We start from the raw sequence: 10,785 nt of genomic DNA, 5'->3' as shown, positions 1-10,785 counted from the left end.
TTTTTAATTGATCAGATCCAAGGGACATGCAAGCAGACCTACTACAGCTCCCGAGAGAACAATGTGAGTCGTCATTATTTTTAATCACATGTTCAGTTCCTGACATAAAAATAACCCAATCGGTGTTGTTGATTAGCAAGAGGCTTTGCGTAGGCTATACTTTGGCCGAGTCTGCAACATCTACAATTTTGGACAAAACTCGTCGTGAAAATGTGACACACCACTATAAAATGGTCATTCCCTTATTTGTCTGTGTGATAAAAGATTAACTCTATACTTCCCCCCCCCCTCACACCTAATCCAACGGCCAAAGGTTAGCTCAGTATTTTTCACCACATTATCAACATTGGTATGGGGGAGAGGGGAGGAGGGTTGGAGGGGGAGGGGAGAGGCTTGAAAACTTTGTTTGTAAGTGCATGTCCAATGCTGTTCACTCCGGAATTTTTTTCCAAGAGTTTTGTCCAAGATTGTAGGTCCACTCAAAAACTATGTACCCTTAACCTCTTTCACTCCAAATAGTGCCACTTATATATTTCACTCTGTGTAACGCCATACGATTTTACTTGTTAATGGGGGCCCCCTCGGGGCTTGAAGGGTTGACAACATGTCCCCTTCACTTGATGATGGATTTGCTTGCGGGTGCTTTGGGTTGGAATCCTTCTCTTACCTTTGGTTGTTTTCTTCTTGGATCAGTGGTCGCGAATTCAACCCTGTCCTTCTTAGCAGGTAATAAACTGGTTTCCACCTTAGGTTTCAAAACGCGTTTGCGTGTATTTGAACACAAAATTCGCTCTATGTACATTTTTGTTTTTAACGACTTGTCATCGCTTTTCTTTTCTGTCAGAAACTCCAGACTCTACAAAGAGGAAACAGTAAAACGGCCTCAAACTGCAGAACCTGCAAGTGGAAAAATCGAAAGGCCATCAAGGTTGAGCTTAGGGGGTGGCAATTTAAATCAACAGGCCAGACGACCTGGAATTAAAAGTCTCGGAGGAATTAACCACCAGCCGAAGGTGGCAGGGACTTTAGGGCTTACAAAGCGCACAGCCCAACCCAGAGTGCAAAAGAGACTTAGCTTACCGGCAGGAACGGCTCAGCCAAGACTAAAAGTTCATGTTGAAATGAACGATGCTATGAAAAGGCCGCGTACAGCCTCTCAAGGCAAGAGAACTTCAAGAACGCTGGCTGCTACTTTTGCGAAATGAGGAAAATGCCTCTCGGAGACATCCCTCGGAGTTTTTCGGGGGTAAATTGTTTTAGAGAGACGGAATATATTATTGTTGTGAGTGGACACACTGCGCAACTTTTTGTAAGACTAAACATGCGCGTTATATTTAAGTTCGGAAAAAGCGGTGGACTTGTTATTTAAGGACAGACTGACACCACGGTCATGTTTAAAAACATATGTAAGAGAATTACACTTTAAACAGAAAATGATGTGCACTGCTATATCAGAGAACTATTCTTAAGCAGATGTAGCATTAACTTAAAAAGGAAGATGCTTTTTCGATAAATCGTTTTCTAAAGGATATCGAACATATTACATCTTTCTATGGAATATATATCTATACTGGGCTCAATCTCTCTGTTAGACTTATAAAACTCATGAATGAGTTGAAAGAGCTAACTGAACCAGTAAACCAAAAAAAGGATTCCAACAAAACTTGTTACGTTGTCAAACCAAAAGAACTCATATTTTGAGTGTTGAGGTAAAACAAATGTCCTGTGTTTTCTTGCTAGTGGCTGTGCGTAGATCACTTTTCAGTTTGGTTTCGTCAACCATAGCACCAACCCCAAGACTGAAGAAACCAAAAAAAGGTTTCCAACAAAACTTGTCACGTTGTCAAACCAAAAGAACTCTTATTTTGAGTGTTGAGGCAAAACAAATGTCCTGTGTTTTCTTGCTAGTGGCTGTACGTAGATCAGTTTTCAGTTTGGTTTCGTCAACCATAGCCCCAACCCCAAGACTGAAGAAACAAAAACGTTGCCTTAAAATCAGTTATATGTGCGCCTTTGGCCCGTTTCAAACTTCGCATTTCACATGTGCCGAACTAATGCAAATGAGCTAAGACAATAGATTTTTCTCACTTACATTAGAATTGGCACATGTGAAATGCGACGTTTAAAACGGGCATGACGTTGGCGTAGTATCATGTGAATGAAATCGTGGGAATGAACGACCTTGAGTTCAAAAAAGGATGAAAAATGAAGGATTTGTCGTGCATACTCACGTTTTCATTAAAATCCCAAATTTGGTCATTCCGTGTTGGCATTTGCACAGGACAGGAAAGAAATGTGCTTAGTTGCATACTGTTTGCTTTTCCTCGATAACCATTGAATGTTACGTGGCCAATCCGGGATGAAGTAAAACGAAGTAGCAGTCAAACTGACTAATCGCAATTCGAGCCAAGCTTTTATCTTAAGCGCTCTAGAAAACTGCAATAAAATGCGTGCGACAAAGAGACAACCTGGTTTTTGTTGTGATGGCGCGGAATTTCCTCTGCCAACCACAGCATTGTACAGAAAGTACAAAGAATCGTAGCTTTTCTGTGCCTTTCATAAATATCTGGCGCGGGTTGTTCAAAGGCCGGATAACTTTATCCGGTGCATAATGTGTTCTTATTGACTTGAGTGGGAGGACGGGAAAATATTTGGTCCGTGGTCATGGTGTACGGCGTGAGGTCCGTGCTCCATGACCGAGGGCCAAATGTTTTCCTGTCCGACCCGACCTAAACTCAGTCAATAAGCATTTTATCATATGGGTAGCCTGTGTAGCTGGCGGTATCAATGGCGCGAAAAGCATAATCCGCGCGGAGAATGGGGAGGGGCACTGAAAATTTTTTTCACAGCTCCCCACCTCATTCGCCGCTGGTTAATTTGCCTCTCTCCAACAATACAGCAAAGCTACGCGGTCTATCATATGGGCTCTTTACGCTATTCATTAACACCAGGAGCCCATCTGGAGCGTGCAACTTCCATACAGCGTCTGTGAAACGGCGTTTTCACAAGCAGGTTTATTTTAAGACTAGCCCTTCCCGCGAATTAGGTCAAAAAACAAAGGCAGTTCTGGTTCGGTGACCCTATGACGTCAGCTTAATTTCTTGTAATTGGTCATCGGGCTCCTGTGGGAGTCTCATTTGCGGGGAAATTCAATCTAAAAATAACCTTACTTGTGAAAACGCCGTTGCACGAAAATAGGTAAGTTGCACGCTCCAGGTGATGGGCTCCTGTTAACACCCAGAAGATGAAGTTTGGTCAATAAAGTTATGAACGCAATTTTTGCAATTGCGTAAAGAAGCCTAAAAATTTCAGGACTTCAACGGGGTTTGAACCCGTGACCTCGCGATACCGGTGCGACGCTCTAACTAATTGCAAAAATTGCGTTCATAACTGCGAGGATGATAGCTTCACTTGACAGTCTACAATGGTAACTGAAGCGTGTCATTATGATCGCGGGTGCTGTTGGGGGGTTTGACTATTATCGTCAATTTGGGAAGCTGAGCGCTTGATAGGGATTATGGGAAATGAATCTATTAAAATAAGAACCCCAATGCCTGAACTCGCTGGACTCGAACCTGGGGAATGTTCGATTAATAATTATCCCTTTCACTTAAGCACTAGACTACCATGTCGCTAACTGCCAGAATATTCTTATTTCTTAATATGTCAATATCTATTTTTTCTTTCAAATGCCGCTGTAAACGTGTATTATCAACCGCTAAGAAAATGTCGCTTTCCAAACCTCAAGAGAAAGCTAACTATTGTAAAATCAAGCACTAGACCTAGTGTTGGTAAAGAATCGGTACAAATGTCAGCCAGTTGAGCTTTAGTGGTTAACTTGGTAAAAACAGTTCCTTCCAGGTGAGTGCTCCGGGTTCAAATCCTGTCCGGGAATGCAACTTTAACTTTGTTTTCTGCTGGAACCCTCATGATCACCCGCGATCATAATGAAATGAAAATCTAGACAGTCTACATTAACAAGTTTCAGTTAACACTGTAGACTGTATACATTATTAGGCGAGAGATTGGGTTGATTGCACATATGCATGGCATGTGTATAGTACAACCTGAACGTGGCTCAATCAGTTTCAGCAATTTGGAGGGAATTTTTTATAGGAAGGATTGACTCTATAACACTGCTTCACAAAGCGGTATTGTTATGGTACCAAATGAACAAGCAATAATTGCGTAAGAAGACGCACTCACTGATGTGACGTTATCTAAAAACGCCCCATATTTTTTCTTTAATGTTTATGTCTCAAAAACGAACTCGGTATTAAGGACGGTGCCTACTAGTTCAAAAGTATTTTTGCGCGGATTACTGAATATGCGGAAAAAGCAGATCTTAACAAGTGTTATTGAAATCCAAAAAGAAAATTGGGAGTAACCACGCATTTTTCGAAGACTATTAATTAACAATATTTGAAAAAAAGCTTTTAAAGACAAAGCAATGTATGGCGGTCTTTTCCAAATTAAAGCTTAATTATCTCTGAAAAATGCCCGGTTACCCCCAATTTTCTTTTCGGATACCAAGAGCACTTGCTAATTAAGTTCTACTTTCTCCGCATAGTTTTGAACCGCGCAAAAATATCCCCGTATTATTAAGCACCACCCATAGGAAATTCGAGTATCTGGAGATGCGCAGAACATATGCGCAATAACAATAGTAGGCACCGTCCTTAAACGTGCAATTTTTACTCCTGAAAAGCAATTAGTAGCCTGAGATAAAACTCTCGGCGGCAAAACCTAAAAAAATTGTCTGCAGCGGATTCAGAGCCTCCTTAAAATTTTCCAGTTGTGAAAGTGGCTATGAATCCTCATGATAGCTTTTTTCTGAGCCTATTAATTACTTTCCAAAATAGTTGATCAAGAGACAGCGGGTCTCTCGACCAGGCGGTGGGGTTATACTCGTGATATCATATCAAAGGTCACCCAAGAAAGGCAGGGGGTTAGTCAAGACACCATGGGTCTCTCATGAATGACAGGGGGTTTATTTATAATGAAACCATGGTTTTCTCCCGTGATTGGAAGGGTTGCTGGGGTTATGTACAAGTCAATGAGCAAGTTATTTAAATACAGGCTGTAAACTCAGACTATGCTTCACAACCATCATTTAACCTCTGGAACTTTAGAGAATGGCCTTAGCCGGGTAGATTAATGCTATTCTCTTTCCCTTGTCTTTTTGGTTTTCAACAATGAGCAGGCTTTGGACACAAGGCTTGATTAACCAAAATGAAAGCGGCAACTTGGAACGGGCAACGCCTCAACACTATTTGAGAGTCGCCTCATGAATACTTTCCTTTCTTCCAAGCGCGAGAAGATAAAGGCTTTAAGATTTTTCTCCAGCCTTTAGCTCCTAGAAGTCTCCAAATTGTCTGCTACTGATATAGCTAGAAACGTCTGGCGTTAGCAAGCTATCATCGTCTGTACTTATGTATGCTGATGATAACTCCCTTACGTTCTCCGCTGATGACCAAGCAACTCTTGAAGAAAAGTTAAACGAAGATATTAACAAGGTCCAAAAATGAATACAATCCAATAAGCTCAAATTAAATGTAAAAAAAAAAAAAAAAAATGTGATTATTGGAAGGCACCATAGACTTAAGCATTTAAATGAGGACCTAGATATTAGAGTACCTAATCAACAGTTAATGCGGGCGACTTCATATAGATATCTGGGAAGTAAGGTCGACAGAATGTGATGTCATTCGTAAAAAAGGTATTTGCAGGCATTGGGGCCTTGAAACGCATCTGCCCCCAGGTGCCTTACCAAACCTTGCTGCGATTGTATGCGGCCAGCTACGATTCCATGAGTAGGAGCTTGCCTCTCATACACGTCCTTATGAGTCAACCTTTGCGCGTATCTTTCTATTTTTAGAACGCCACGAGTTCCTCGGCTCTGCACACACTGTTTTAAAAGGCCAATCAGAGTAAATTCATTGTCTAACGAAGACAAATAAAGCGGTAAAACTGTATTTAGATTGTGTAAATTTATGTAAATGCGAGTCTCCTGCTCAAGGGTTCGTTCTAAAAATAGAAAGATACTCGCAAAGGTTGACTCAAAGATCTACTGCATATGGAGGCTCCTAGTAATGGGCTCCTGATGAGGCTTTAGTGCTACCCTACCTAGATTATTGCTTTGAGGTTTGGGCTTGCGTGAATAAAATCCAGTGTGACCGACTCCAGAGACTGCAAAACAGGGCCGGGAGAATTATAGCCTTTAGAGACTTTAACACAAGATCTGCAGATATACTTCACGACCTAGGACAACCTTGAGTAAAGACGCTAGAAGCAGCTCACAATAAGTGTTTTTAAATCATTGAATAATCTTTATCCGGATGGTTTGAAGAATTTGTGTGAGCCAATCTCCGGAATTCATTCATACAATTTGCGGGGCTCGTAAAACAGTGTTTTTGTGCCCTGGCCCCGCACCGAGGCTGCTAAGAGGCCGTTTAGCTATAGAGATGCCGTCATGTGGAATGGCCTTGACAACAAAGTTAAGGAGGCGCTTGCGTCTCATGCAACTTTCTCGAGTCTGCTATGATTTGAGGGAGTTGTGAAAGTATTTATTTTAGTTGTTCTGAAACTCGTTTAGGTAATCATCTTTTTTTTTTTTTTTTTTGGCAGGTTCTAATTTTATTTTACCATATATGTGTTCCTTTTCCCCGAAAGGCTACATAATGTTTACATTTTTTTCATCACATAACAGATACATGATATTAAATAATTATACTACTCACGTACATGTATCCACACCAGCTACCGTTCCACCCACGTGGCACTTAATCCGTAAAAGGCAAGAAAAAAAAAACACGTATTAGGTAATCATCTTAGCTCTACTGTTAAACTTTCTAATAATGTAAGCTCCACTGCTATAAACTTTAGAGTAGGTAAACATTTTTCTAGCATTAGGATATTGTAATTTTTCAGCTTGGATCTTTTTGTAATTTTAGTGTGAACGGCTCGCTGGAGGAAAATTTTTTAATGAAGTAATACAGTTAATAAAGCTTTACTACTACTGCTACTACTTGTACTACTACTAGAGTAAAAGCTGTAGGATTGTTGTGAAAGGTCGGCTTTTACAGTAACTGTGACAACCTTAAACATGAACAATTCGAAAGAATCTTTTACGTTGTAGTTGAACCAAAAGCATTGAAAGGATCAAAGTAAAAGTTTTATTCATTGTTGAATAAACTCTCTAACTGGATATGCATACATCTGACTGGAAGAGGTTTTGCAAAAAATGTGTTCGAGTATGTGAACGGACTTAAATTCTTTGATCGTCTTCGTCTGTGGTATTGAATCGAGTTTTCCTTAATTTTTGTTATCTCCCAAGAGCTCCTGAGCTTCTTTTATTCTCTCATGGGAGGGGAGGCCCGGTTTGTCGCTTGTCCTGGGAAACAAGTTCTGTGTTGTGATTGGTCAGCCTTACCGCGTTCTTGCTGCGAACAAATCTTTCAAACTGGGTGTCTGAGAGTGATCTGTATGTGTGTGGTTTTCTTCGATACTTTGCGGAAATGGAGCCCGGATTCAATCCCTTTTTCGCGTTCATGGATTACTCTTTACCCTAACGGTCCGAGATGACACACAATATGGCTGGAAAGCATACAAACTCTCTGGAAATTAGTGATTTCGAACGCCTTCGCAAGGAGAATAGAGTACTTAGTGAAGAGTTATCTCAGTTGAGAGACGAAATATCCGTTGAAAGAGAAACGCATGAACAATTGCTGCAAAGGTTTCAAGCGTCTCACAACGACGATACGAGGAAACTGCGAGAAGAGAAGAAACTCACATTGAAGTTAGCAGAGGAAAATGGCGAGTTACGCTTGGAACTGAAGGAAGCCAGAAAACGTTCATCTAGTCGAGATGACGAGAAATTAACAGAAGCCGATCTTCGCGCTCGATCGTTAATGGAGCTTACGGCTTTAGGCCACAGACTTGGAAAGTTACACGCCGATTTGTTGTCAAGTCCTTTGGCAAAAATTTTCCGTGGACAGCAATCTGCTACTCACGGTGAGATCGGAATTTTTAACCTTGTTGATACTCTATTACGAAGTATTTATGACCATCAGTTTAGATGTACTCGTGCGTATCTCGTATTTCCGATATTTAAAAGCATTACCGTGTCTTTATAAAGGAGAAGATTATGGTGGGTTTAAATTGAGAAAAAACGTACAAGTGTACATCTCTGAGCTGAAGAAACGTGATTCTGTTGCATGCTTTGTTGAAACCCTTTTCCTTTGAACTATAATCAGAGCATGAAACACCGTATGGTATTCCATGATTGCCTCCTCAAAAGTTTCAAACTGTTACGAAAGGTTTTTTTTTTTTTTTTCAAATCAAGCTCTCTCTTACTTCTCTTGCTTGGAAATGATTTTTAGATAACTGTCTGTTTTAGACTCATGATCAAGTAAAATAATGAACTTGTGCTTCAAACTTAAAATCTGTGTTAAATATGTTTTCTTTTGTAAACTTCCCTGCAATATTGCTAAGTTGTGTGTATTCCAATTACGCGCTTTTAGCAATAATAATGGAAATTTCATTGTTCTGTCGGCTTTTGTTTAGATTTAAACTTTTAGTGCTGTTTATTGTAAGTTTATTAATACCAAATTTAACACTTGTAATAGCAATTTGATTTTTTTGTTTGGTTCAGTTAAGTTTAAGAACTCAATACCCTTCTTACAATGTATTTTGTTTAGAGAGCAATAATTATTGAAATCTAACTGTGTGCATGGTGAAAGAGACTAGGGGTGTCTACTTATTGTTGCTTTTTAGACCTCAAGCAGTGAATAACTCACTACAATGTACGAAGTGATATTGCTCTTTTTTAATTGATATTAATTGCCATGGTCGGGTTCCCATAAAGAAAGTCGGACACTTTGTTCGGAATTAAAGTGCATACTTGTCGGATAGACAATATAATTACAGCAAGCAATTCCTGACGTAATTGCCGTCACAAAGGACAATGTACTAATGTTTAATCCAGTTACAATTTTGGTCGCCCTTTCAGTTCACTTAGATTTACATGTAACTGAGATGAATGGAAATGTGATACATCATCAAACAAAATGGTATAGTTTCGTGATCATTAATTTTGTTCACCCATATTTGCATGATTCTTGGTTCACATTTGAATAGTTGATCAGGTAGGAACCAACACTGGGTAGATTTTCAGGATTTTTCCAATCAATTGACAGAACTAACCTCCAGACTGGGCATTTGGAAGGACTAACTCTAACAACGCCTTCAAATTAACACTCTTTGAGGATGATGCATACATGCGAGTCTCCTCCAGAAGAATGGGAGGGATTATAATGCAAGTGTTCCTTTAAATTGTTGCATCTTCTTTGCATTAATTGACTGGTCTGTTGGGCCAGTTCTGACAAAAAGGAAAGTGTCATAAGATGATTGTAATGTTCCTCTTTTAGTCCAGCTCTCAGGTTTGTTATTTCACCATGGTGGCCCTTCGACAGGATTGTAAATGCATTTGATTTGTTTGCCTCAAGACAGATCTAGCAGGTTGTGACCTTTTTGTTGGCATCACAGGCAAGCCATGTGTATTTCGACTGCCACTGACTCTGAAAAACACAGGCTTTCTTAAATGAAATAGCTTCTGCGTCTTTGCTTGCCATGTTGTCCTCTTCTTTGTCCTCTTCACCAGTGTTTCGATGATCTTCGACACTTTCTTAAATCCCTGGTACTTTAGAGTGAAAGTAAAAATCTAATTTTCTCCATGCCATGATGAATCACATGAGCCTGCACCTTAAATTATCTGTTACACAAAGTACCTACCTGATCCAATATGGCGGCCAAGATGTCGAAGCTGCGCAAAGCTCGTGTGACTGACGAAGGCACAGGTCAATAAAATTGACGGCTTTGAATACTTTGGTAAACTGTTTTAATCCAGTTGACGAAGCAAAGAGCTGGAGTATACGCTGTAACCGTTAAAAGACAGCTAACTTACTTCCAAAAGTCTGTTTTGCTCGCAGCATCCTTGTGTGCCCAAGTGGGCACATTTGAATGTCTTTTAATGCTCTAATTCTATTTTTCTTGCGGGAATCCAGCAAGGGCACGGTCTGGTGAGAACACTTAGTAAGTTAGAGATTTTTAAAATAGACTTGGTTGGGGACGCTGGGAAAGTAAATATTTCTAAGTATTCTTGAAAAGATCTTAATTTGTGCAAGAATTGGCTCATAGTTCAATCATTGCGTTAATTTGCCACATTGCTTAGTAATTGGACAGTCAAAGCTAAGGTGATTAAGAGAAAAGAACATAACCAGGTTAAAACTGGGTTAAATGTGCAATAACAATTATTGCATCCAAATCAGCATGTTTATAATCAAGTCAAGTGTCAAGTACTTAAATAATGCCAGTGATTTCACTGTTTTGCAGAAGATGCATCAACAGCCAGAGAGTTATTCAAGAACCTCAGTGCTGAAATGGTCAGTTTGAGATCCTTGATCACAGAAAAATATGGCTTTGGACTAAATGGAGTCACACTCTCTCATAACAGAGAAGGTACCCTTTTCTTAATTTGGTTAACTCTATTAACTTTAAATAACTTTAAGTGAGGTTAAATGAAGGAAAGCAGTCACGCCTTTAAGCAGGGGAGGACTGCTCAAGGCATAGAGGCAGTCCTGAGTGATAGGGGAGTAGCGAGAGATAATAGTTTTCTATAAGTTTCTTAACCCATTGACTCCCAGGATTGAGACAAGTAGATTTTACTCTTTGTAAGGGCCAATTTACATGGTACGATTTTTGTTGCATGTGACAAGCTCACCACAG

General features: G+C 40.0%; 2 protein-coding genes across 3 annotated transcripts in view; both read left to right on the top strand.

Moving 5' to 3' along the window:
• LOC138060612 (uncharacterized) overlaps window positions 1-1,719 on the top strand; it is a 21,547-nt gene extending 19,828 nt beyond the window's left edge. The window contains exons 12-13 of the mRNA XM_068906454.1: window positions 16-63; window positions 845-1,719. Coding sequence (XP_068762555.1) covers window positions 16-63; window positions 845-1,205 — 409 coding nt within the window. The 3' untranslated portion in view covers window positions 1,206-1,719. The remainder of the gene's footprint in view (window positions 1-15; window positions 64-844) is intronic.
• Window positions 1,720-7,433: 5,714 nt separating this feature from the next.
• The window catches only part of LOC138013547 (unconventional myosin-X-like), a 46,594-nt gene continuing 43,242 nt past the window's right edge, over window positions 7,434-10,785 (top strand). The window contains exons 1-2 of one of the 2 annotated variants that reach the window (XM_068860649.1): window positions 7,434-8,013; window positions 10,393-10,518. In XM_068860649.1, coding sequence (XP_068716750.1) covers window positions 7,581-8,013; window positions 10,393-10,518 — 559 coding nt within the window. In that variant the 5' untranslated portion in view covers window positions 7,434-7,580. The remainder of the gene's footprint in view (window positions 8,014-10,392; window positions 10,519-10,785) is intronic. The other variant, XM_068860650.1, reaches the window with a different exon arrangement.

The sequence above is a fragment of the Montipora capricornis genome, chromosome 8, assembly GCF_036669925.1.
Source record: "Montipora capricornis isolate CH-2021 chromosome 8, ASM3666992v2, whole genome shotgun sequence".
Taxonomy (NCBI): Eukaryota; Metazoa; Cnidaria; class Anthozoa; order Scleractinia; family Acroporidae; genus Montipora; species Montipora capricornis.
Note: the sequence above shows the minus strand (reverse complement) of the source record. Positions and strands in the feature narration are given on the sequence as shown.